At 45.3% G+C, this 27387-nt stretch overlaps 1 protein-coding gene across 1 annotated transcript; it reads right to left on the bottom strand.

Moving 5' to 3' along the window:
• Window positions 1-27387, bottom strand: LOC125454654 (uncharacterized). Its single transcript, XM_048535649.2, has 8 exons — window positions 27280-27387; window positions 20631-20966; window positions 13544-13678; window positions 12330-12403; window positions 7752-8135; window positions 2502-2885; window positions 1325-1366; window positions 1-1164 (listed from the first exon to the last, which is right to left on the bottom strand). The coding sequence occupies exons 1-8, from the start codon at window positions 27329-27331 to the stop codon at window positions 1144-1146; spliced, it is 1428 nt and encodes a 475-aa protein (XP_048391606.1). The 5' UTR covers window positions 27332-27387; the 3' UTR covers window positions 1-1143.

Genomic DNA, 27387 nt, shown 5'->3' with positions numbered 1-27387 from the left:
CAAGCATTAACTTACCAGCTTGTCTGCTGCTCCCTGACCTGCTGTGTCCCTTCTGCTCTACACTGTGTTGTCTCTGGCTCCAGCATCTGCAGTTCCTGCTATCCCATCTGGTTTACGAGCGCGCTTCAGGGAAGAGACCCAGCTGTCCTGAGATAATCTGATGTAAATGTGACTCCAGACCCACAACAATGTGTTTGCCTCTCAACCACCTTCTGAAATGGTCATGTGAGATACTCAGTTCAAGGCGAATGAGGGATGGACAACAAATGTCAGCCTGAGAGGAGAGGGGAAGATTCACCTTTGATGCTGCATCACTAGGTACAATGATACAATGATTGGCTGAGGTGAGGAGGGGGAGTATGTTGTGTATATTTTTATCTGTTCAACAATGAGGCTTCTGCTGATAGTCACTTGAGGGGGTTCCACATTCCCATAAGATAAACGAACAGAATTAGGCCATTCGGCCAATGGAGACTGTTCCACAATTTGATCATAGCTGATATGTTTCTCAACACCATTCTCCTGCCTTCTCCATGTAACTGTTGATTCCCTTTCTAATCAAGAACCTGTCAATCTCTGTCTTTAAGACAATCTATGAGTTGGCCTTTACAGCCCTCAGTGGAAATGAGTCCCAGGGATGAAACACAGTTTCCAAACAGAATTCTAAACAAATTCACTCCAGTTGTTCAGCAAGTAACTGTTCTATTGAAATGAGTATGTCTCTTTAGAGTCATATTGTCTCAATAACTAAATGCCTAGTTTGGTAAATTGGAACCATTTACTATGAGAAGCCCTGGAATTCGAAGCTTCAGGTGTGATTGATTGTGAATATGCAGAGCTCAGGCAATGTAATCAGGAGAAAGTCACATGGGAATGTTACATTGCATATTGCAGGAAAATATGGCACAGAAACAGGCCATTCAGCCCCACCAGTCCATGCTGGTCTGGAAGTTCCTTTCAAAACTACTCCCAAGTTGGTTCATCAACATAATCTTCATAAGCCTTCTCCCTCACATGAAGCAAACAGAAGTTCTGTGAATTTCTCAGAGCGCCGGCTGCAGATCATTAAACTCCATGACTCAGTGATCAAGGTTCACTCTTAGTAGATAGTGTTCCACAGCAAAGTACCTTTTGTTCACTGACTTAATGTCGTGGATCCAAATTCTGAAACAATAGGTCAATGCATAGATTAAGATTTCACTTTGATTGGGGAGTTAGACTTAAAAAGGCATTGTCTTGGTTTTAGCATTATGTTGAGTGTAATTACTGTCTTGGCACTAAACAGTGATTTAGTTTGAAATATCATGATCAATGAAATAATTACCACATATGTTGAGTTGGAGTCTGTTTGTAGGTCACTGGATTCCTGTAATTTAAAAACAAACAGTTAAAACCAGATAATGGATGCCTTTAGGATTCAGAGTCCTGCTCTACATGAAGGGAGCCAGAAATGACTGGACTGATAATGACTGTTGTGTAGCAAGGATGAAGGTGTGAATAAGACCATAAGGAAGCAGGAGCATTAGATATCGGAGCAGAATTAGGACATTCTGCCTATCTGGTCAGTTCTCCCATTCAATCATGGCTGATATGTTTTTCAACCCCATTTCTCTCTCTCTAAACTTTGCCTCAAGACTTATCAATCTCTCTCTCTACAACCCACTCAGTGACTTTGCCTTTTTCGCCCTTTGTAACAAAGCGCCACATATAGTTACCAACCTCTGGCTGAAGATGTTCCTCCACATCTCAGTTATAAAGGGTCGTGACCACAGTTCTGAGTCTAGTCTCTTCAAGGAAACATCTTCCCTTTCTCAACACTATCAAGACCTGTCAGTGTCCTGCAAGTTTCAGTCAAATTCCTCCCTCACCCTTCGAGCCTCCATCAACAACAGACCCAGAGGCTTCAGTTCCTCCTCATAGACAAGCTCCATATCTCCCAGACTATTTTTTAAGCCTTCCCTGGACTCCGTCCAAGGCCAGAACATCCTTCCCTGAATACAGGGACCAAAACTGCTCACAACGTTCAAAACGAGGTCTCACTAGAGCTTTATTGAACCTCAATTTAACATCAGGGCTCTTGTATTCAAGCCCTCTTGAAATGGAAGTTAACATTATATTTGTCTTAAAACACAATGAAAATTATGTTAAACTGAAGAGAATCCTAATATAGCCCTCACATATCACTTTGTGCTTCAGATTTCTGAAACCTTTCCCTTTTGAAAATAGTTCACTCCTTTAGTCTGATTATCAAAGTGCATAACTTCACTCACTCTCACATTATTTTCAATCTTACACACCTTTGTCTACTCCCCTCACTGTCCAGGTCCTTCTGATCCCTCCCCACTTCCTCAACACTACCTGGCCTTCCACCTTCGTCAAGCATGATCTCCTCTTGATGAAGCAGGCCTGACTCTGCCTGATTCTATTGTGCCATCACATGATTCCATACGAAGCGGCAATACAGTGCCATGGAGAAAGCTGTATCAACACAAATCCATCACCTTTTTGTGGAGAGTGTGGCTAATCTGACTGCGATTTGCATAGATTCCTTCATCAGTTGGTGTCAGTGTGCTCTGGTTGCTCATTCCTGGTGTTTGATTCTCAAAGGCCAAGAACCGTCTCAGTGTCGATTGCCGGCGAGACTTTGGTGCCAACTGACCCTGGGGATTGTGTTTTGCAATTTTCCGTTGCTGTTTCTTCAGTTCTCTGTGATTCCTGCATTCTCCTGGAACCGTTTCAGTCCCCTGCATTTGGCTGTTGCTGTAAGACTTTGCCTCTATGCGGTGGTATGTCGGGTTTTGGCTTGAAATGAATGTGTTTCCATCATTTGGTGAATTACAGGTGTCTGGTTGGGTTTTTTTCAACTTCTTAGCCTTTTGGGGAACCTTCGAAAAAAAGGGAAGAAATCAGCAAGGTCATGTTGAGGAGCGTAATACTCAATATTTTAACCTCGCTCTAATCAAATATCAGGTGTTGGACTTCCAGAGCGTGATCAACAAGGTACCCAGTAAAAAGTTAAGTCATAAGAGACCACCGTGTCGAAGCTAGTACATTGATGTGGCTAGTGAACTGGCAAATGGACCAAAAATAGCGAGAGGGAGTAAGGGGTTCTTTTTCAGGTTGGGGACTGATGGCTGAGAGGAAGGATGTGAACCTACTGCAGCCAAATTTTGCAGACAACATTAAAAGGGATGGAAAGGCAGGTTGTGAGAAGGACAGAAGTAGTTTACAGAGAGATACAGAAAGATCAATAAAGTGGGCAGATGCCTTCAGTGTGATTTGGACAAGTTAAGAAAATGGACAAGTACGTGATAAATACAGTTTCATGTGGATCAAGTTGAGGTTAACCAAACCAAGGAGACAGATTATTATCTGAATGCTGATCGATTGGGAAAGGGGAAGGTGCAACAAGACCTGGGGATCCTTGCACACCAAACACTGAAAGAAAGCACGTAGGCAGCAGTCAGCGTGGAAAATAAGTGGGATGTTGGTCGTCATCGTGAGACAGCTCGAGTACCGCAGCAGGGATATATTTCAGAAATTTTACAGTATCTTATTAAGACTACATCTGCAATATTGAGACGAGTTTTGGTCTCCTTAACACTGGAAGGATGTTCTGGTAATGAGGGAGTGCAGCAAAAGATTACCGAACTAATTCTTGGGATGGCAGAACTGACGTGCAGGAAGCAATTGCATTAGTTAAGATTATATTCACTGGAGTTTGGAAGAAGGACGGGGGATCTCATAGAAATCTATAAAACCTACGGGAATAGACAGGATAAATACATGAAGGATGTTCCTGATGACAAAGTCCAGAACCACAGGTCAAAGATGAAGGATAAGCAGTCTGCCATTTAGGGGGTGAGAACTGTCTTCACTCAGAAAATGAGGACTCTGTGGAATTCTCTGCCACTGAAAGCAGTTGAAGCTAAAGTATTGTAAGTTTTCAAGAAAGAGTTAGATACAGTCCTTCAGGCTAAAAGGATCAAGGGAATGGGGAGAATGAAGGAGGAGGGACTGGGTTAGATGATCAGCCATGATTATATTGAATGGCTGAGCAGACTCGAAGGGCTGAATGGCCTAGTCCTCCTCCTATTTTTGATGTTTCCATGTCAAATAGTTCTCACAGGGCAGTGTCAGTCTGAGAGGCCAGTAGACAGTCAAGGGAATGGGGTTTGGACTGAGAGACATTCTGTAGCAGCTGACTCCACATTGAAAGAAGATTTTGTTTTCAAACTTGTCCGTTTTGGTGATGGAATGCTGCATTCTCTCTGAGAGAAATTAGCTTTCCTTGGTCTTGATCTGCTGTGCTCTATCCCAATCAATTTCTCTGAAGCTGTGATACCTCTTATTCATGGTCCACAAGACCAAACACAGTGTGGAACTGGAGGGCTAGAGTCAGAGACAACTTATCTACTCCTCTGATCCTGCCTGGCCTGCCGTGTTCCTCTAGCTCCACACTGTGTGTTCTCTGTTTCCAACATCTGCAGTTCTTACTATCCCTGAGTAAGTTATAACTCCACAATGAAGCCTCATCTAAGGATGGCCATCTTGAAAAAGTTGTTTTGCCCCCTCAGGAAACACCTCAATTGATCTCTCTTCCACTGCAACCCTCTGGTAATCTCATGTGCCATGAAACACTTCGACAACATACTTAACCAATGTTCAATCCTCCCTCTCATCCCCACATCTTTGACCTGACACAAACTGTCCATCTTTTCTCCCACCTACCACCCCACCCATCCCACTGGCCAATCCCCACCACTCCTGACCTGCATTCACCAATGACCATTCCACCGGTCTTTCCCAACTCTACGCATCCTCTCTATTTATTTCCCAGCTCTCTTCACCCTCCTCATTTTTGAAAAAGGTCCTGACGCGAAACCTCAACTTACCTGCTCTTCTGATGCTGCCTGACCTGCTGTGTTCCTCCAGCTCTACACTGTGTTGTCTCTGACTCCAGCATCTGCAGTTCTTGCTATCCCATCAGGTTTACTAATGAAGAGATTCAGCTGTCCTGAGATGATCTGGCCTAAAGATAACTCCACACCCACAAGAATGTGGGTGCTTCTCAACTATCGCCTGAAATGGTCAAGTGAGACCTTCAGTTCAAGGCTAATGAGGGATGGAAAACAAATGTCAGCCGAAAGGAGAGGGGACGATTCATTGTTGATGCGGCATCTTCACTGGGTACAATGATTGGTGAGTGAGGGTGGTGTATGTTGTGTTCCCATGTGTCAGCAGCAGAGACTGTTATTCTTATTCATTCAACAATGAGGTTTCTGCTAATAGTCACCTGCGGGGGTCCCTAATTACACCGATATTTCCACATTCCCATCAGATAAATGAGAATAATTAAGCCATTCAGCCAATCGAGACTGCTTTCCCAGTCGATCACGACTGATGTGTTTCTCAACCTCATTCTCCTGCCTTCTCCATGTAACTGTTGATTCCCTTTCTAATCAAGAACCTGTCAATCTCTGTGATTAAGACACTCTATGACTTATCCTCCACAGCCCTCTGTGAAAATGAGTACCACAGGTGAACCACAGCCTCAAAACATAACTCTAAACATCTTCACTCCAGCTATTCAGCAAGTAACTATTCCATTGGAGTGAATAGGTCTCTTTATAGTCATGTTGTCTCAATAATTAAATTGCAACCATTTACTATGAGAAGCCCTGGAATTCGAGGCTTGAGATGTGTTTGATTGTGGCCAAGCAGAGCTCAGACCATGTCATCATGAGAAAGTTATTTGTCCCCACTGTGGGGATGTTACATTGCATATTGGAGGGGAAATATAGCATCGAAACAGGAAATTCAGCCCCAACAGTCCATGCTGGTCCGGAAGCTCCTTTCAAAACTCTTCCTGAGCTTTGTCATCAAAGTAATCTTCATAAACCTTCTCCCTCACATAAAGCAAACAAAAATTCTGTGAATTTCTCAGGGCGCTGGCTGCAGATCATTAAACTCCATGACTCAGGGATAAAGGCTAACTCTTAGCAGGTAGGGTTTAGTGGCAACATACCTTTTGTTCACTGACTTAATATCATGGCTCAAAATTCTGAAACAAAAGGTCAATGTATAGATTAAGATTCCACTTTGATAGAGTAATTAGGTTTGATGAGGCATTGTTTTGGTTTTAGTCATTACATTGAGTGTAATTAATATCTTGATACCAATCAGTGATTTGGTTTGAAATACCATGATCAATGAAATAATTACCACAGATGTGGAGTTGGAGTCTGCTTCTAGATCACTGGATTCCTGTATTTTACAAACAAATGGTTGGAGCCAGATGATGGGCGCCGATAGGATGCAGAGTCCTGCTCTGCATGAATGGAGCCCGAAACGACTGGGCTGATAATGACTGTCATTTAATGAGGATGAAGATATTAATAATATCGTGAGGAAAGAGGAACATAAGATATAAGAACAGAATTGGGCCGTTTGGCCCATCAAATCCATTCTACCATTCAATCATGGCAGAAATATTTTTCAACTCCATTCTTCTCCCTGTAATCATTGATCCAATAACTTATCTATCTCCCCCTTAAATGCACTCAGTGATTTTACCTTCATAGCTCTTTGTGACAATAAATCCCATAGATTTACCACCCTGTGGCTGAAGATGTTCCTCCACATCTCAGTTCTCAAGGCTCGACACTTCAATCTGAGGCGGTGTCCTCAGTTCCGACTCTGTCCTCCTAGCGGAAACGTCTTTCCCATATCCACTCTATCCAGGCCTGTCAGTTTTCTGCAAGTATTACTCAAGTCTCCCTCATCCTTCAAAACTCCATCAACTAGAGACCTGAAGCCTTTAACTGCTCCTCATATGACAGGCTCTGTATCTCCCAGATCATTTTTGTAAATGCCCCCTGGACTCCCTCCAAGGCTAAAGCATCCTTCCCTGAATACAGGGTCCAAAACTTCTCACAACATTCCATATGAGGAGCTTTATATATCCTCAGTATTACATCTGGGCTCTTGTATTCCAGCCCACTTGAAATGGAAGCTCGCAGTGTATTTTTTTTCCTCAACTCCAACTAAAATTATGTTAACCTTCATGGAATCCTAATGTAGCCCTCAATGTCCCCTTGTACCTCAGATTTCTGAAACCTTTCCTATTTAAAAAATATTTCACTCCTTTATTCTTATTATCAAAGTGCACAACTTCACTCTCACTCACATTATTTCCCATCTTACATGTCTTTGCCTACTCCCCAAGCTGTCCAGGTCCTTCTGCAATCTCCTCACTTCCTCAACACTACCTCTCCTCCCAGCTAGCTTTGTGTCATTGGCAAACGTAGCAAAAATGTCCGCAGATCCATTGTTCAGATTATTAACGTATAACATGAATAGCTGTGATTCCAACATTGACGCCTGCAGAACTCCACTAGTGTCTGGATGGCAACCTGAAAAGACCTTTTTGTCACCTCTCTCTGCCTTCTTCCAGTCAGCCAATCCCTTCTCCATGTCAGTTCCTTGCCACTAACACCATGGTCTCTTATCTTATTTTGCAGCCTCTTTTGCGGCACCTCTTCAAAGGCCTTCTGCAAATGCAAATATATTGCGTCCACTAGTTCTCCTTAGTCTAACTTGCTCATTACTTCCTGTGAGATTTTTCAGGCATGATCTCCTCTTGATGAAGCTGTGCTGACTCCACCCGATTCTATTGTGCAATCACATGATTCCATACGAAGCGGCAATACAGTGCCATGGAGAAAGCTGTATCAACACAAAACCATCACCTTTTTGTGGAGAGTGTGGCTAATCTGACTGCGATTTGCATAGATTCCTTCATCAGTTGGTGTCAGTGTGATCTGGTTGCTCATTCCTGGTGTTTGATTCTCAAAGGCCAAGAACCGCCTCAGTGTCGATTTCCGGCGAGACTTTGGTGCCGACTGACCCTGGGGATTGTGTTTTGCAAATTTCCGTTGCTGTTTCTTCAGTTCTCTGTGATTCCTGCATTCTCCTGGAACCGTTTCAGTCCCCTGCATTTGGCTGTTGCTGTAAGACTTTGCCTCTATGCTGTGGTATGTCGGGTTTTGGCTTGAAATGAATATGTTTCCATCATTTGGTGAATTACAGGTGTCTGGTTGGGTTTTTATCAACTTCTTAGCCTTTTGGGGAACCTTCGAAAAAAAGGGAAGAAATCAGCAAGGTGATGTTGAGGAGCGTAATACTCAATATTTTAACCTCGCTCTAATCAAATATCAGGTGTTGGACTTCCAGAGCATGATCAACAAGGTACCCAGTAAAAGGTTAAGTCATAAGATAAGAGCCCGCCATGTTGGAGATAGTGTGTTGGTGTGAATATAGAACTGGCAAATGGACCAAAAATAGCGAGAGGGAGTAAGGGATTCTTTTTCAGGTTGGGGACCTATGGCTGAGAGGAAGGAGGTGAACCTACTGCAGCCAAATTTGCAGACAACGGAAAAAAAGCGATGGAAAGGCAGTGAGAAAGACACAAATATTTTGTGTAGAGATAGGGAAAGATCTATAAAGTGGGCAAATGACTTCAGTGTGATTTGGCCAAGTTAAGAAAATGGGCAAATGCATAGCAGATACAGTTTCACGTGAATCAATGTGAAGTTATTTTGGAATCATAAACAAGAAGATGTTATGATGTGAATGGCGATAGATTGGGAAAGGGGGAGGTGCAACAAGTCCTGGGGGGTCCTTGTACATCAGACACTGAAATGAAGCACGTCAGAGGAGCAGGCTGTGAAGAAGGGAAATGGGATGTTGGCCGCCATAGCGAGAGAGTTTGAGTGCAGGAGCAGGAATGTCTTGCTGAAACTTTACAGGGCCTTAGTAAGATCATACCTGCAATATTGAGAATAGCTTTCATCTCTTTATCTGAGGAAGGATGTTCTGGTAATGAGGGAGAGCAGCAAAGGATTACTGGACTAATTCCTGGGGTGGCAGAACTGATGTGCAGCAAGCGCTGCATCAGTTGGGATTATATTCACTGGAGTTTAGAAGAAGGATGGGAGATCTCATAGAAGCCTATAAAAGCCACAGGAATAGATCGGGTAAATACATGAAGGATGTTCCTGATGACAAAGTCTGGGGCCGCAGGTCAAATTTTAAGGTTAAACAGTTTGCCGTTTTGGATGGAGATGAGGAGAAATGTCTTCACCCAGAGACTGGGAAGCCTGTGGAATTCTTCGCCACAGAAAGTAACTGAAGCTAAAGCATTGTATGTTTTCAAGAAAGAGTTGGATATAGTTCTTCGAACTAAAGGGATCAAAGTGTATGAGGAGAATGAAGGAGCAGGGCACTAGATTGGATGATCAGCCATGATTATACTGAATGGTAGAGCAGACTCGAAGGGCTGAATGGCCTACTCCTGCTCCTATTTTTGATGTTTCTATGTTCAGCAGGTCTCTCAAAGCAGGGTATCTCTGAGTACCCGGTGTTCAGTTCAGGGAATTGGGGTTGAAAGCAGAGACATTCCTGTAGCAGCTGACTCCATATTGAAAGAAGGTTTTGTTTTCAAATTTGTCCTTTTTAGTGATGGAATGTAGCATTCCCTCTCAGAGAAACTAGCTTTGCTTGGGCTGGTCTTTGATGTGCTCAACTCCACTCAATTCCCCTGAACCTGCTGAGTCGTTTACTCATGGTGCACAAGACCAAAGACTTTTTCCCACTGGGAGCTTCCTGTATAATAGTTCTTGTGAAATTGAGGCGGCACCATTGGGCAGTGTTTTGTTTTAAAGGGGTCAATGAAAAAAACAGTGACATTCTTTTCAACAAAGCATCCTGTGAATCCCATTGTTTCTTGACGGAAGACCCTACTATCCCCTTGGCCTGCTTTCTGGGTCACGTTTGCATCCAGAGTAACTACTGCTCAGCTGTCTGAAGGGAAGGAGAGCTCAGATCAGCTCACTGGATTTTAGTAGACCTTCTTGTTGTGAATCTTCATTACTCCCTTGTAAAATGACTGGAGGAATCCTCAATGCTGCCTTTCCTCAGCAAACTGGGCTTTGCAAAAATCCCACAGACAACTGCCTCTATTTGAGGACAGCTGTCTACATAAGACAGAAGGCCAGACACTTTCGTGGGGAAGGCAAAGTCCTCATAGTATTATTGCTGGACTGTTAATCCAGAGACCCAGATAATGTTCTGGGGACCCGAGTTTGAATTTCACAACGGCAGATAGTGGAATTTGAGTTCAATAAATATCTGGAATTGACAATCTAATGAATCCATTGTCGATTGTCAGAAAAACCCACCTGGTTCACTGATGTCCTTTAGGGAAGGAAACTGCCATCTTTACCTGGTCTGGCCGACATGTGATTCCAGACCCACAGCAATGTGGTTGACTTTGAATTGCCAACTGGGCAATTCGGGATGGGCAATAAATGTTGCTTGGAGAGCAACACCCTCATCCCTTGAATGAATAAAGAAAAATAAAACAGGAATTAAGAAACGAATTGATTTTTGTGGGAGAAAATTGTCTGGTTCACTAAATTCCTTAAGAGAAGGAATCTTGGTCTGGTATTGATGTGACTCTAGACCCACAGCTGATGTTGTTCTTTGGGTATTGACTGGGACCTGTCAGTAACGCCCCCATCCCATTTATGAATTAAAAAATATACATATCTTCAACAATGAGCCATATCAGCCTGAAATGCTTGTTTATTTTTGCTCACATGAATCTCTTCAGACAGAGAAGTGAATTTTGCTCCCTTTTCTTCCTGAAAATGGTTGTGTGTTTTGGTGTATATAGAGAAGTAAATGTTTATACTTTCATATTTTTAACTGTGTGAGAAAATCATTTCATCTTTGCCAAATATATCATGTTTCATAATTATTCAATAACATTGTTGTTTATCAAAGAACCTGATTGATGGAACTTTCTGTTTTAAACCCAACATAATATCACAAACCAGATAAAGCACTAACATTTATTCTGTGACTCATGGAGAGGTGCAACCGGAGAAAGATTTGCCTTAACTTGGTTATCTCAATGCCTCATTTGATGCTTAAGTCTTGCCGTAAATTCTATGCGCAGATGATCTTTTTAAAAAATATTTTCCTGCATGTTATGAGGGAATCACTGAAATGACCAGCATTTGTTTCCCACTCTCAAAGTAACTTCGAACTGAGAGTCTCACTTGGCCATTTCATAGGGCCATTAAAAGCTAACCCCATCGATATGACCTGGGGTCACATGTGAGCCAGACTGGGTAAGGACAGCAGATTTTCTTCCCTGAAGGGCATTAGTAAACAGATGGGTTTTTACAAAATTTGATAACAATTATTACCATCACTGAGACTAATTTTCTCTTTGTGATTTTATGAATAACATTTAGATGTCACCAGCAGCTCTGGATTACCAGACCAAAGACATTGCCTCTCCGGGACCTGCTTGCCTCACTACAACATTGGGCAACATGTTCTGAGGAACAGTCACCAGGCCCAACATGCTAACTCTGATCTTTTTTTCTTCACAGATGCTGAGCTTTTCCAGAAACTTCTTGATTTGCAGCATCTGCAGTTTTTTCAGCATTGCTGTGGGCAGCATTGACATTATCACATGATTAGAATAGTCTACATGCTGCCTGAAACTCTGTATCGTTGAGTCGGCCTCCTCGTTTATCAGTAGCCATTATCTTCCCACAATTGGAAAACAAAGGCTGCATGATGTTTGAATATTTAGAAATACTCCCCAACACATCTGCTTTAACAACCAAAAACAGAGAGTTGGTGAAACTCACAGGTCTGGCAGCATCTTTGGAGTGAAAACAGTGTTAACATTTTGGGTCCAGTGACCCCTTCTGAGAGCATGTCATCAGAGAACTCTGTTCTTCTTTCCACAGCTGCTGCCAGGCCTGTGAGTTTCTCCAACAGTTACTGTTTTTGTTTCAGATTGACAGCGTCTGCACTTCTTGGTTTGATTACACTCCTGTTCTGTCACCCGACATCCCACAGCCAGAAGTCATTCTGCTTTTGGAAAAATGCTGCAACTCTGTTGGGTGCACTTGCTGAAGCTGTCTATTTGTCCAGTGGCCTGGACTGTGTGACCTTGTGGCTCAGCGCAACATTGCAACATGAGAGTGAATGTCTCCCCACAGATCAAATCCTGCTTCTTTCAAAGTCATATAACTGTGTCTGCCTCCATTATAGGGAGGCAATCAGTTCAACACAGTGTGAGGAACACCATTCTTCAAGCATGGGCAAGACAGGAAGAATAGCCTCTGGAAAATGCCAAAAGCTGGTCCACCGAGTACGAACACCATTGGCATTGTCCTTCTTCCCATCTGAAACATTGAGCCAAATGAGCTGAGAAACACCTTGCACAAAACAACTCAACCAACCTGTGTGTCTCCAGAGAAAGAGACGGGTTCATTATCTGGGGCTGGCAAATTATCAGCAGGACAGACAGGTGAAGCTGGAAGTAAAAAAAGATCAAATGTCACCAAGACTGAGGCTACACAGAAGGACAGAAATAACAACCTTCTGGAAAGACTGTCAAACTCAATTAGCCATCGAGTCGTACAGCATGGAAACAGCCCTTTTGGTCCAACCAGTCCTTGCCAAATATAATTCCAACCTAAACCGGTCCCACCTGCCAGCACCTGACCCATATCCCTCCAGACACTTCTTATTCATGTACTTTTTTGGATGTCTTTTAAACGTTGCAATTGTATTCACATCTGCCACTTCCTCTGGGAGTTCATTCCACACACAAACCATTCTCTGTGCCAAAGAAATTGCCCCCGTGTCTTTTTAAAATCTTTCTTCTCTCACCTGACAGTTATACCCCCTAGTCCTGAAATCCAACTCCCTAGGAAAAGAGACCTTGTCTATTGAGGGCAATTGGCACCAAATAATTAAAATTAACACTTTTTTCATTCACTCATGGGAAGTAGCTGTTACTGGCAAGGCCATCGTTTGTTGCCTGTCCTTAGCTACACCTTGAAGGTGGTAATGAGCTGCCTTCTTGAACTGCTGCAGCCCATGTGCTGTGGGTTCATCCTCAATGCCCTTAGGGAGGGAATTCCAGGATTTTGACCCAGTGACTCTGAAGGAACAATGAAATATTTCTGAGTCAGGATGGTGACTGGCTTGAAGGGGAATTGCAGGGTGTAGTGTTCCCATGTATCTGCTGCTCTTGTCCTTCCAGGTGGAAGTGGCCATGTGTTTAGAAGATGCTGTGTGAAGATCTTTGGTGAATTTGTGTGGTGTGTCTTATAGAAGGGACACACTGTTGGTTTTGGGCATCAGTGGTTGAGAGAGTGGATGTTAAAATGCTGTAGATTTGGGAAATCTGAAACAAAATCAGAAAATGCAGCTGGAAATTGAGCAGACAAGACAGCTTCAGTCTTTCCCCTGGGTAATGTACTTCTGTGAAAAACTCTCCATCTCTAATGCCTCACATTTTTGATGAAAAACTGATTTGAACTCTCTTTCTCCACAAAGGCTGCTCTGAGTATTTTGAACATTCCTCTCTTTGCCCACCCCAACCTTCAATCATGAGGAAAACTCTTCCTAATGTGGCCGTTTCAGTGAAAGATTGATTTCCACCTACAAGATGACTGTTTTCCAGACCGAGTGCATCTGATACAGAAGAGAAGAGCAGCTCCAGCGATGAGAGTAGCTCCCAGGGCAGCTCCCACGCTGATCCAGACTATCCACAGCTCTCTGTTCATTCCCACTGCAGGGACTGGAAACACAGAAACAGGTCAACCACAGGAAAAAGATCTAAACCAACCCTGATCACTCACTGATGGGACATCTGATCTTATGGTGGAGGGAAGATGAAGCAGTGAAGATGGTTGGCCCAACTACACTGTCCTGCGGAACTCCTGCAAAGATGTCCTGGGGTGGAGATGACTGCCCTACAACAAGTACAACCGTCTTTCTTTTGGGTCTTAGAGGTGAGGTTGGGCAATCGTTGTCTGTTACAAAGTTGTGTAGTGAATTCATGAATTGAATGCAGGGAGATAGAATTGACTGTGGGGAAAAGATTGTTGTGGTCCCTTCCAGAGGTTGTTGACTTTCTCGCTGATCTGGCTCATTTTCATTCAGCCATTTCATCACCCTGTGAGGAAACATCATCATTGAGGCCTCCGATGAAGCGATATTGTTCCAGTCCACTTGGAATTTCCACCGTCTGGTCCGTTATGGTGAATAGTGTCATTTCAGGTTTTGTTCTAAATGGCTGTGTATATGGGGTCCAATTCTACATGTTTATCGATTGCTGTGTGGTTGAGAACTATGCCTCTAGGAATTTCCATGTGTGTCTATGTTTGGCTTGGGCTTCTACGATTATGTTGTCCCAGCTAAACTGATAGCCTTCATTGTCTGCATGTACCGATATTGAGGAGAATTTGTTGTGCTGTTTTGCTGCTAGATGATGTTCATGTATTCTGATGGCGAGTTTCCTTCATGTCTGCCTGATGTAATGTTTGTGGCAGTCATTGCATGGTATTCTGTAAACTGAGTTATTTCTGCATGTTGTAGGAATGGGGTCTTTAATCCTTGTGTGTGTTTGACGTAGTGTGGCTGTTGGCTTGCGTGCTGCTATGGTTCCTAGTCGTCTTATGAGTCTGGTTGTCAGTTCTGATATGTTCTTGAGGGTAGGGAAGTGTGCCCAGTGTGTTAGGGTGTACTGTTTCCACCTGTTGTCATCTGTTTAGCAGACAACTGTGGATGAAGTTGCGGGATATCTGTTCATAGCAAGTTTATTTCATCTGGATAAAGGAGCAGATAGGTGGGAGAAGACAAGGGAGCCTCGGAGACAGTGGTCCCTCTGGAAGGCTGATAAGGGTGGGGAGGGAAAAATGTCCTTGATAGTGGGGTCGAATTGCAGGTGGTGGGAGTGACAGAGGATGATGCGCTGAATCCGGAGGTTGGTGGGGTGGTACGTGAGCACTTCTGGGGTGGTACTTCTGTTTATTTGAACTTTATTCCAGTAGAATTCAGACGAGTTAGGAAGTAGTTACTCATCTAAGGGGGAAATGCCTGTTTGTTAATAATTCTGATAATTTATTCATTGTTACGATTTAATAAATAAATTGCTTCTTGTTATCTATAAGGTGGATCAGAGATTTGTATCAGTGATAATGGGAACTGCAGATGCTGGAGAATCCAAGATAATAAAATGTGAGGCTGGATGAACACAGCAGCCCCAGCAGCATCTCAGAAGCACAAAAGCTGACGTGTCGGGCCTAGACCCTTCATCAGAGAGGGGGATGGGGTGAGGGTTCTGGAATAAATAGGGAGAGAGGGGGAGGCGGACCGAAGATGGAGAGAAAAGAAGATAGGTGGAGAGGAGAATATAGGTGGGGAGGTAGGGAGGGGATAGGTCCGTCCAGCGCAGATGGACAGGTCAAGGAGGTGGGATGAGGTTAGTAGGTAGGAGATGGAGGTGCGGCTTGGGGTGGGAGGAAGGGATGGGTGAGGGGAAGAACAGATTAGGGAGGCAGAGACAGGTTGGACTGGTTTTGGGATGCAGTGGGTGGAGGGGAAGAGCTGGGCTGGTTGTGTGGTGCAGTGGGGGGAGGGGACGAACTGGGCTGGTTTTGGGGTGCGGTGGGGGAAGGGGAGATTTTGGAGCTGGTGAAGTCCACATTGATAACATTGGGCTGCAGGGTTCCCAAGTGGAATATGAGTTGCTGTTCCTGCAACCTTTGGGTGGCATCATTGTGGCACTGCAGGAGGCCCATGATGGACATGTCATCTAAAGAATGGGAGGGGGACTGGAAATGGTTTGCGACTGGGAGGTGCAGTTGTTTATTGCGAACCGAGCGGAGGTGTTCTGCAAAGCGGTCCCCAAGCTGCCGCTTGGTTTCCCCAATGTGGAAGCCACACCGGGTACAATGGATACAGTACACCACATTGGCAGATGTGCAGGTGAACCTCTGCTTAATATGGAAAGTCATCTTGGTGCCTGGGATAGGGGTGAGGGAGGAGGTGTGGGGGCAAGTGTAGCATTTCCTGCGGTTGCAGGGGAAGATGTCGGGTGTGGTGGGGTTGGAGGGCAGTGTGGAGCAAACAAGGGAAACACGGAGAGAGTGGTCTCTCTGGAAAGCAGACACGGGAGTGGATGGAAAAATGTCTTGGGTGGTGGGGTCAGATTGTAGATGGCAGAAGTGTCGGAGGATGATGCGTTGTATCCGGAGGTTGGTGGGGTGGTGTGTGAGAACGAGGAGGATCCTCTTTGTGCGGTTGTGGTGGGGGCGGGGTGTGAGGGATGTGTTGTGGGAAATGCGGGAGACGCGGTCAAGGGTGTTCTCGACCACTGTGGGGGGAAAGTTGCGGTCCTTGAAGAACGTGGACATCTGGAATGTGCGGGAGTGGAATGCCTCATTGTGGGAGCAGATGCGGCGGAGGCGGAGGAATTAGGAATAGAGGATGGAATTTTTGCAGGAGGGTGGGTGGGAGGAGGTGTATCCTAGGGAGCTGTGGGAGTCGGTGGGCTTGAAATGGACATCAGTTACAAGCTGGTTGCCTGAGATGGTGACTGAGAGGTCCAGGAAGGTGAGGGATGTGCTGGACATGGCCCAGGTGAACTGAAGGTTGGGGTGGAAGGTGTTGGTGAAGTGAATGAACTGTTCGAGCTCCTCTGGGGAGCAAGAGGCGGCGCCGATACATTCATCAATGTAACGGAGGAAGAGGTGGGGTTTGGGGCCTGTGTAGGTGCGGAAGAGGGAATGTTCCACGTAACCTACAAAGAGGCAGGCATAGCTGGGGCCCATGCTGGTGCCCATGGTCACCCCCTTTGTCTGTAGGAAGTGGGAGGAATCGAAAGAGAAGTTGTTGAGGGTGAGGACGGGTTCGGCTCTGCGGATGGGGGTGTCAGTGGAGGGGGACTGGTTGGGCCTGCAGGACAGGGAAAAGCGGAGGGCCTTGAGGCCATCTGCATGCGGAATACAGGTGTATAGGGACTGGACGTTCATGGTGAAAATGAGGTGTTGGGGGCCAGGGAATTGGAAGTCCTGGAGGAAGTGCAGGGTGTGGGTGGTGTCACGGACGTAGGTAGGGAGTTCCAGGACCAAAGGGCTTGTAACTGATGTCCATTTCAAGCCCACCGACTCCCACAGCTACCTAGAATACACCTCCGCCCACCCACCCTCCTGCAAAAATTCCATCCCCTATTCCCAATTCCTCCGCCTCCGCCGCATCTGCTCCCATGATGAGGCATGCCACTCCCGCACATCCCAGATGTCCACGTTCTTCAAGGACCGCAACTTTCCCCCCACAGTGGTCGAGAACGCCCTTGACCGCGTCTCCCGCATTTCCCGCAACACATCCCTCACACCCCACCCTCACCACAACCGCCCAAAGAGGATCCTCCTCGTTCTCACACACCACCCCACCAACCTCCGGATACAACGCATCATCCTCCGACACTTCCGCCATCTACAATCCGACCCCAACACCCAAGACATTTTTCCATCCCCACCCCTGTCTGCTTTCCGGAGAGACCACTCTCTCCGTGACTCCCTTGTTTGCTCCACACTGCCCTCCAACCCCACCACACCCAGCACCTTCCCCTACAACCGCAGGAAATGCTACACTTGCCCCCACACCTCCTCCCTCACCCCTATCCCAGGCCCCAAGATGACTCTCCATATTGAGCAGAGGTTCACCTGCACATCTGCCAATGTGGCATACTGCATCCATTGTACCCGGTGCGGCTTCATCTACATTGGGGAAACCAAGCGGAGGCTTGGGGACCGCTTTGCAGAACACCTCCGCTCGGTTCGCAATAAAGAACTGCACCTCCCAGTCGCAAACCATTTCCAGTCCCCCTCCCATTCTTTAGACGACATGTCCATCATGGGCCTCCTGCAGTGCCACAATGATGCCACCCAAAGGTTGCAGGAACAGCAACTCATATTCCGCTTGGGAACCCTGCAGCCCAATGTTATCAATGTGGACTTCACCAGCTTCAAAATCTCCCCTTCCCCCACCGCACCCCAAAACCAGCCCAGTTCGTCCCCTCCCCCCACTGCACCACACAACCAGCCCAGCTCTTCCCCTCCACCCACTGCATCCCAAAACCAGTCCAACCTGTCTCTGCCTCCCTAATCTGTTCTTCCCCTCACCCATCCCTTCCTTCCACACCAAGCCGCACCTCCATCTCCTACCTACTAACCTCATCCCACCTCCTTGACCTGTCCATCTGCGCTGGACGGACCTATCCCCTCCCTACCTCCCCACCTATACTCTCCTCTCCACCTATCTTCTTTTCTCTCCATTTTCGGTCCGCCTCCCCTTCTGTCCCTATTTATTCCAGAACCCTCACCCCATCCCCCTCTCTGATGAAGGGTCTCGGCCCAAAACGTCAGCTTTTGTGCTCCTGAGATGCTGCTGGGGCTGCTGTGTTCATCCAGCCTCACATTTTATTATCTTGTATCAGAGATTTGTTTTCTTTTCATAGATTAGGACAGGAAAGGTGAATTTTTCTGAGTATTTTGGGGGTAATTGTTAGAGGAGAACACCTACTCCTGTCATAGAACATAGAACATTACAGCACAGTACAGGCCCTTTGGCCCTCAATGTTGTGCCGACCTGTCATACCGATCTCAAGCCCATCTAACCTACACTATTCCATGTACGTCCATATGCTTATCCAATGACGACTTAAATGTATCGAAAGTTGGCGAATCTACCACCGTTTGTAGGCAAAGCGTTTCATTCCCTTACTACTTTCTGAGTAAAGAAACTACCTCTGACATCTGTTCTATATCTTTCATCCCTCAGTTTAAATCTATGCCCCCTCGTGCTCGCCGTTACTATACTAGGAAAAAGGCTCTCCCTATCCACCTTATCTAACCCTCTGATTATTTTATATGTTTCAATTAAGTCACCTCTCAACCTTCTTCTCTCTAATGAAAACAGCCTCAAGTCCCTCAGCCTTTCCTCGTAAGACCTTCCCTCCTTACCAGGCAACATCCTAGTAAATCTCCTCTGCACCCTTTCCAAAGCTTCCACATCCTTCTTATAATGCGGTGACCAGAACTGTACACAATACTCCAAGTGCGGCCGCACCAGAGTTTTGCACAGCTTCACCATAACCTTTTGGTTCCGGAACTCGATCCCACTATTAATAAAAGCTAAAACACTATATGTCTTCTTAAGAGCCCTGTTAACCTGGGTGGCAACTTTCAAGGATCTGTGTACATGGACACCGAGATCTCTCTGCTCATCTACACTACTAAGAGTCTTATCATTAGCCCTGTACTTTTCCCTCCAGTTACTCCTACCAAAGTGCATCACCTCACACTTGTCTGCATTAAACTCCATTTGCCACCTCTCAGCCCAGCTCTGCAGCTTATCTATGTCTCTCTGCAACCTACAGCATCCTTCGTCACTCTCCACAACTCCACCGACCTTAGTGTCATCTGCAAGTTTATGAACCCATCCTTCTACGCCCTCATCCAGGTCATTTATAAAAATGACAAACAGCAGTGGACCCAACACCGACCCTTGCGGTACACCACTAGTAACTGGTCTCCAAGATGAACAATTCCCATCAACTACCACCCTCTGTCTTCTTTCAGCAAGCCAATTTCCGATCCAAACTGCTGTATCTCCCACAATTCCATTCCTCCGCTTTTTGTACAATAGCCTACTGTGGGGAACCTTATCGAATGCCTTGCTGAAATCCATGTACACCACATCAACCGGTTTACTCACATCTCATATCAGATTAGGGCTTGTGTTTTAGTTCAATTATCTAAGGGGATCGGCATTTTCCCCTCCGTAACAATGCTTCTCTTTTAATTCCCTTCTCACTCTGTCACATCTATGGGGAAAAAAATGGGGCCTGGGTTTGGGTGGAATGCTCTTCAGAAGGCCAGTGCAGATTTGATGGGCCAAATAGCCTTTTCCCACACTGTATGAATTTATTCACAAGTTTTCTTTGATGATTGAAAGAAAATTGAATTTTATTACATGATTGTAAGAAAATTGAATTTCATTACCTACTACCCTGAAAATCATCAGAACGTACATCAAATATGCACACAAGTAAAGTAATACACTTGGAAAGAAATGGAAGAGTGTATCTACTGAAAAGAAGTTAGTAAATGCAGTTAAAATGAGACAGCCCCTATTCCCCACGACTTAAACATCTACCCATCAAGAAAACACAGCCTGAACAAACTTCCCCATTTTCTCTGTTGAACATTCCATTAAATCATCAATACAAAATCACAAAGACTGGAACAAAAGAATACACACATTCCCTGTGAACTAACTCCGCAGAGACCAGTATCCCTTTTCTCATTCACAGATGAGCCGCCCCTCACAAATCAGTGGATGTGCCTCCAAGCAGCTTCCATATACAAGTGGAAGTCCGTGATGTATTTTCAGATCACACACTGACTCACGTTTCTCTGTTGAAGAGCAGTCTTCAGCCAAGTTACGAACTGTATTGCCACCCAACAAGGTTGGAGAGAGCTTGAACATTAGCACAACAGTTTCATTTCCTGCTCTTCTGACAAATCCCCAAAGCGTGAAGCAGTTCCTTCCAGGGTTTCTCATCTCCCCGTTTCACCACCACCTCCCCACTCACCCACACTACACCCTTCCCCTGTTCATTAACCTGGCTGGTGATGATGTTGTCCCTGTGAGCCTGTCAGTGGGAGCTAATATTTACTTACCGGTTATGTTCAGCTGGGTTCCTGCCCCGTAGCTCGATCCCCGCACACTACAGACATAGACAGCATTGTCACTAGCTTCCACATTTGTGATGGTTAGGATGTAGCTGTTATTGGAGATATCCCTGGAAGGTTGGAAACGTGCTGTCACTCCAGGGTGACGGTAGACATGGCCCTGTGCATCGTATGTTATCAGCTCCTGTTTGCTGGATCTATTCTTGTACCAAGTAACAATGAGTTTGCTGACATTAGCATTCTCCAGTTTACACTGAAATCTGACAGAGTCGCCTTCCATCACACTGTGCACTTCTGGAGACTGGAGCAGGATGGGTCTCTCTGCTGTCAGGGGCAAAGAAACATCACGTATAAATTATCAAATGCAACGTAAAAAGTGAAATCTCGACATTTCATAAAACTTCTTGTATACAGAAGAACAAGAATTCAAAATAGAACACGAGGGGTCATAGTTTTAAGCTGGTTGGAGGAAAGTATAGAGGGGATGTCAGAGGCGGGTTCTTTACACAGAGAGTTGTGAGAGCATGGAATGCATTGCCAGCAGCAGTTGTGGAAGCAAGGTCATTGGGGTCATTTAAGAGACTGCTGGACATGCATATGGTCACAGAAATTTGAGGGTGCATACCTGAGGATCAATGGTCGGCACAACATTGTGGGCTGAAGGGCCTGTTCTGTTCTGTACTGTTCTATGTTCTATGTTCTAACAATTCATTATGAGTGGATATCTTAGAACCAAAGAGTCACAAAGATGGATAGAGAAAGGAGCTTTGCCCATTGAATCCGTACCAGTCAACAACTACCTTCTATGATGGGTCTAGGCCCAAAACATCAGCCTTCCTGCTCCTCTGATGCTGCTTGGCCTGCTGTGTCCATCCAGCTCTACACCTTGTTATCTCAGATTCTCCAGCATCTGCAGTTCCTGCTCTCTTCGACCAATTATAATTCCACTTTCTAGTAGTTGGCCCATCACTTCGGCATCACAAATGTACATCTAAATACTTCTTCAATGCCCATTGCAACTGAATCCTCAGCTTTCTGATCTGTCGACTGTAATCCATAAAGATTTACAAAACTACACCTTCTCCATGATGAATAGACTCTCTCGTTTCAAATAATGTTGATCCTGTTATTGATCTCGCCTTGCACATGCCCTGTGCAAGTAACCTGTATACTTCTCTCTAATTCTTTTGGATCTGTACATCCTCGTTTACTATGATCTGCCTCTCCTGCTCGTAAACAAAGGTTTTTCACTGTATTTCAGTTCAATTGACAATAAATCAAGCAATCAAACAATCAACCAAAAGAAATGTCTAGGCCTGAAACGTCAGCTTTTGTGCTCCTGAGATGCTGCTTGGCCTGCTGTGTTCATCCAGCTCTACACTTTGTTATCTCAGCTAATCATGTAGACTGCTTACTCTTAAATGTTCTCAATCTTCTTGAGAGCTGTGAAAGGTGCACTCATCCAGGCAAGTGGAGAGTCTTCCAGCAAGTTTCACAAATATATGTTAACATTTTTTTTTAAAGTTTTACTTTCTGGTAAAGAAAGAATTCCTTAGAAATGAAGTTTCTTATCTCTAGCACTTACACATTCCCTCTCAGAATCACAGCCGAAACAATGTAAGATCGAGAAGCAAGAGAAGGCCATTCAGCCCCTCAAGCCTGCTCCACCATTTAATATGATCATGGCTGGTCTCATCTCAGACACACAGCCACCTTCCTGGACATTCTTCATAACTCTTCAACCAATTGGTAATCAAAAATCTATTTTCTCCTTAAATTTCCTCTGTGTCCTAGTGTCCAAAGCACTCTGGGGGAATGATCTCACAGATTCATGAGCCTCTGAGAAAAGTGATTTCTCCATATTTCCATTTTAAATTTTCTGCCCCTTGTCCTAAAATGATGCCTTTTAGCACTAGATTGCTCCACAAGGGGAACCATTTACCTTGCATCTCCTTTGCCAATCCCTTCAGCATCTTATACAACTCCATTTGATCTTCTCTGATTCTTCTGAACTCCAGTGAGTACCAACCTAAACTGCTCAACCTTTCTTCATAAGGCAATCTTTTCATCCTTGGAATCAGTCTTGTGAACCTCCTCTGACCTGTCTCCAAATCAACAACATTCCTCCTCAAATAAGGGACTGAAATTGTACACACTACTCCAGATGCGATCTCACTAATGCCTTGTACTTTTTGCTATCTTTTCATCATCACTGCTCATTATGTTTTCATGCACTTTAGCTTTTTGAGTTGGTGATTTTGGCCAGAGAATTTTTGCTATGACTTAGTGACTATAAAATGTAAAGTAAAGGAATTGTTTTTACTTTCTGGTTTATGTTTTTGCCATGACATGGTCATGACATGCTTCTTCGTCTAACTCTTGCCCTTTCTGCACTGTAAGGCTACTGTGGTCTGTTTAAGCTTTGAAAACATTGCCAGGTTTTGCCAGAGAGATATATACAGCTTTGTAAAAAAACAGTTCAGCTCAGTCTCATTTCAAACACTTTTGGTTTTTTTCAGAGTTACTGACTCTCAAGAGCGCAATGAATCTTAATCCACCTCTATACATAGAGTTCTGCTTTCACACCAGGTCCCTTCTCGAATTACCTTGTTATAAATTGTCGTGTGACTAGAAGCTTTCTGTATATTAGTCATTCAGGTCCTGGCAAAGGAGAAATGCACAGAAGCTAAACAACAGGCCACGTGGTGGCTCAGTGGTTGGCACTGCAGCCTCACAGCGTCAGGGACCCAGGTTCAATTCCAGCCTTGGGTGACTCTGTGGAGTTTGCATGTTCTCCCCGTGTCTGCGTGGGTTTCCTCTGGGTGCTCCGATTTCCTTCCACAGTCCAAAGATGTGCAGGCTCGGTGGATCGCTCATGCTAAATTGCCCGTAGTGTTCAGGGGTGTGTGGGTTATAGGGGGATGAGTCTGGGTGGGATGCTTCAAGGGGTGGTGAGGACTTGTTGGGCCGAAGGGCCTGTTTCTACACTGGAGGGAATATAATAAATATTAAAAAAAGACCTTCTGCAAAATAAACTGGTTGAAGTGAATGTGAGGCATATCAGACTGGTCATGATCCTACTGATCCTAAATGGCCTACTCAACCTGTCCATCTTCACTCATCCCACCGATCTACCTCACAATCAACCAGTCTATGTTGATTACAAAATCAGAAATTGCTGGAAGAGGTCAGCAGGTCTGACAGTGTCTGGGGAGAGAAATCAGAGTTAACATTTTAACTCGAGTGACCTTCCTTCAGAACTCTTCAGCCCATATTGGTCTTTCCCAACATGTTTGCAAAGATAATAATTGCATTGTTATTCATCTTGCTTCTACATCACTTCAATAATGTTCCCTCATTCACATTCCTTCAGTCTCAATTTTGATATTCACTCAATTAGTTTGAAATTCCTTGATTTATGTCTTTCCCCTGTTTGGAACAACAGTGGTGTATTTGTTAAAACACTCAGTTGTTGCCCTGGTATGTTTTGAGCTTGTGAACATGACAGTTAGCTTTTGCCTGAGTTGGGGTGAGGTTAGTAGGTAGCGGGGGGTGCGGCTTGGGGTGGGAGGAAGGGATGGGTGAGAGGAAGAACCGGTTAGGGAGGCAGAGACAGGTTGGACTGGTTTTGGGATGCAGTGGGTGAGGGGGAAGGGCTGGGCTGGTTGTGTGGTGCAGTGGGGGGAGGGGACGAACTGGGCTGGTTGAGGGATGCAGTAGGGGAAGGGGAGATTTTGAAACTGGTGAAGTCCACATTGATACCATATGGCTGCAGGGTTCCCAGGCGGAATATGAGTTGCTGTTCCTGCAACCTTCGGGTGGCCTCCTTGACCTGTCCATCTTCCCTGGACTGACCTATCCCCTCCCTACCTCCCCACCTACACTCTCTCCACCTATCTTCTTTACTCTCCATCTTCGGTCCGCCTCCCCCTCTCTCCCTATTTATTCCAGTTCCCTCCCCCCATCCCCCTCTCTGATGAAGGGTCTAGGCCCGAAACGTCAGCTTTTGTGCTCCTGAGATGCTGCTTGGCCTGCTGTGTTCATCCAGCCTCACATCTTATGTCTGACTGTCAGTCTGCCCTAAGACCATAACACCAGAAGAAATAGGAACAGGAGTAGACCACACAGTGTGGAGCTGGGTGAACACAGCAGGTCAGGCAGCATCAGAGGAGCAGGAAAGCTGACGTTTTGGGTTGGGACTCCTCTTCAGAAATGGGGAGGGGATAGGGATCTGGGAAATAAAAAGTGGGAGGAGGGGTGGGGCTGATAAAAGGTAGGTGGGAAGATGATAGGTGAATGCCGGTAGGGAGTGGTGGGGATTGGTCAGTGGGATGGGTGAAGATGGACAGGTTGAGTAGACCATTCGGCCCCTCGAGCCAGACACTGCCATTCAATAGGATCATGGCTGATCTGATATTCCTCACATTCACTTCCCTGCCCTTTGTCCATAACCCTTGATTTACTTAACGCTCAAAAATATATTGATTGCTGCCTTAAATATACACAAGAACTTTTCCCCATAGCTCTCTGTGGCAAGGAGTTCCAAAGACTCATAACTCTCTGAGAGAAGAAACTCCTCTTCATTTCAGTCTTAAATTGGTTCTCCTTTATTCTGAGATAATGCCCTCTGGTCTTATACACTCCCATGAGGAGAAACATCCTCTCTGCACTTACCCTGTTATGTCCTTAAAAGTTCTACTTGTTTCAATGAGATTAGATTAGATTCCCTACAGTGTGGAAACAGGCCCTTCAGCCCAACAAGTCCACACTGTCCCTTGAAGCATCCCACCCAGACCCATCTCCCCATAACCCACACACCCCTGAACACTACGGGCAATTTAGCATGGCCAATCCACCTAACCTGCAGATCTTTGGACTGTGGGAGGAAACCGGAGCACCCGGAGAAAACCCACACAGACACGGGGAGAATGTGCAAACTCCACACAGACAGTCGCCCGAGGCTGGAAACGAACCCAGGTCCCTGACCCTCTGAGGCTGCAGTGCTAACCACTGAGCCACCGTGCTGCCCATTATCTCCCATTCTTCTAAATTCCAGTGAGTAGAGTCCCGACTTGTTTAGCTTTTGGTCATATGCCAATTCCTCCATGCCAGGAATCATCCTGGTGATCTTTCTTTGAACTAGTTCCAATGAAATGATATATTTTCTTAAATAAAGGAACCAAAATTACTGACAGTTTTGGCACATCGTATAGTTGCAGTAAAACTTCCCAACTCTTATTCTCCCGTCCCCCACTTAAAATAAGAGCCACTGTCCACTGTATCTGCTGCACCCAATATGGCTTCCTCTACATTGGTGAGAACAAGCGTAGAGTCAGAGAGCATTTCGTAGAGTACCTGCACTATGTTCACAACAAACGACAACACCTTCTGATTGCCGAACATTTTAACTGCCCGTCCCACTCCCTGGGTGACATGTCCATCCTGGGTCTCCTCCAGTGTCACAATGACATCACCCGCAAACTGGAGGAGCAACACTTCATATTCCACCCAGGGAGCCTTTAGCCTGATGGCTTAAACATAGAATTCACCAGTTTTAAAATCTCACGACACCTAGTCTCATCCCAAAACCAACCCTTCCTCTCATCTCCGCCTCCATGACCTGATACAACCTGTCCATCTTCTCTCCCAACTATCTACCCCACCCATCCCACTGACCAATCCCCACCTCTCCCTGCCAGCACTCAACTATCACTATCCCACTTACCTTTTCCCAGCCCCATCCCTCCTCTCTCTACTTATTTCTGAGCCCCCTTCCCCCTCCCCCATTTCTGAAGAAGCGGCCAGACCTGACACATGAACTTTCTTACTGGCCTGATGCTGCCTGGCCAGCTGTGGTCCTCCAGCTCCACATTGCGCTGTCTCTGACTCCGGCATCTGTGGTTCTTGCTGTCTCATTCCATTTGCCCTTCTGATTACCTGCTGTCCGTGTGTACTAGTTTTCTGTGGTTCGTGCACAAGTTCCCTGACCTTTCTTTGTGTTGCAACTTTCTGCAGTTTTTCTCAGATTCAGTAATTTGTTCTTGAATCCTCATCAATTACAAAGGTGGCCACATGAGAGATATTCATTGAGCGATCAATGACATGTGGTGGTCAGGGCAGTCCCCACCAGCTTTAACATGGGGCTCGACATTCTCACCACTTCCCACAGAAACACATTCCTCCTACGTTCTTCATTTGATCTCTTTGGATTTCTTTGTATTCATGGTCCCTCTTGTTTTTCTGGGTTGACTTCTAGTGAAAACAGCTTCTCTTTCTCCACCTGGAGATTTCTTTCCTCATTTGCACACTTCCAAGCTCATTTTATTGATTAACCTCATCCCAGTATTCCCAGTGCCAGCTGACAACCACAGAATGTGTTCCATCTAAACACAACAAAGCACCAAAGAGAACAATTCCATTCCTGAAATCTGAGTGAACAATGTCTCATCTGTCTGAGGAATACACACGAGGACGTACAAGAAGCTGAAACACAAATCACAGGGAATGGACTATTCAAAATTTAACGATGAGCCTGAGCTCCTGCAAGGCACAGAAATACCCACAAATAAGATACTATCAGAAACACAAACCACAGCAGCCCTCCAGTCAGGTCAAATCAAACAGAACCCATACTCACCAGCATCAGCAGAGAGAGTCAATGTGGTCACAAGGAGAATAATAAGGAGCATCTTGGATGACTATTCTATGAAATGACAATGCAGTTTTCCCACACTGTGTGATGTGT

Source organism: Stegostoma tigrinum, chromosome 9 (genome assembly GCF_030684315.1).
Source record: "Stegostoma tigrinum isolate sSteTig4 chromosome 9, sSteTig4.hap1, whole genome shotgun sequence".
NCBI lineage: Eukaryota > Metazoa > Chordata > Chondrichthyes > Orectolobiformes > Stegostomatidae > Stegostoma > Stegostoma tigrinum.
The sequence above is the reverse complement of the archived record's forward strand: the minus strand, read 5'-3'. Positions and strand labels throughout refer to the sequence as shown.

Excerpts from the sequence above, each read along its gene's own strand:
- LOC125454654 (XM_048535649.2), bottom strand. The coding sequence starts at position 27,331 with ATGCTCCTTATTATTCTCCTTGTGACCACATTGACTCTCTCTGCTGAT. Across the intron at positions 2,886-7,751 it reads GCCACACTCTCCACAAAAAG|GTTCCCCAAAAGGCTAAGAA; the intron begins GTGATGGTTTTG and ends TTTTTTTCGAAG. Across the intron at positions 1,367-2,501 it reads GCCACACTCTCCACAAAAAG|GAATCCAGTGACCTACAAAC; the intron begins GTGATGGATTTG and ends TTTAAATTACAG.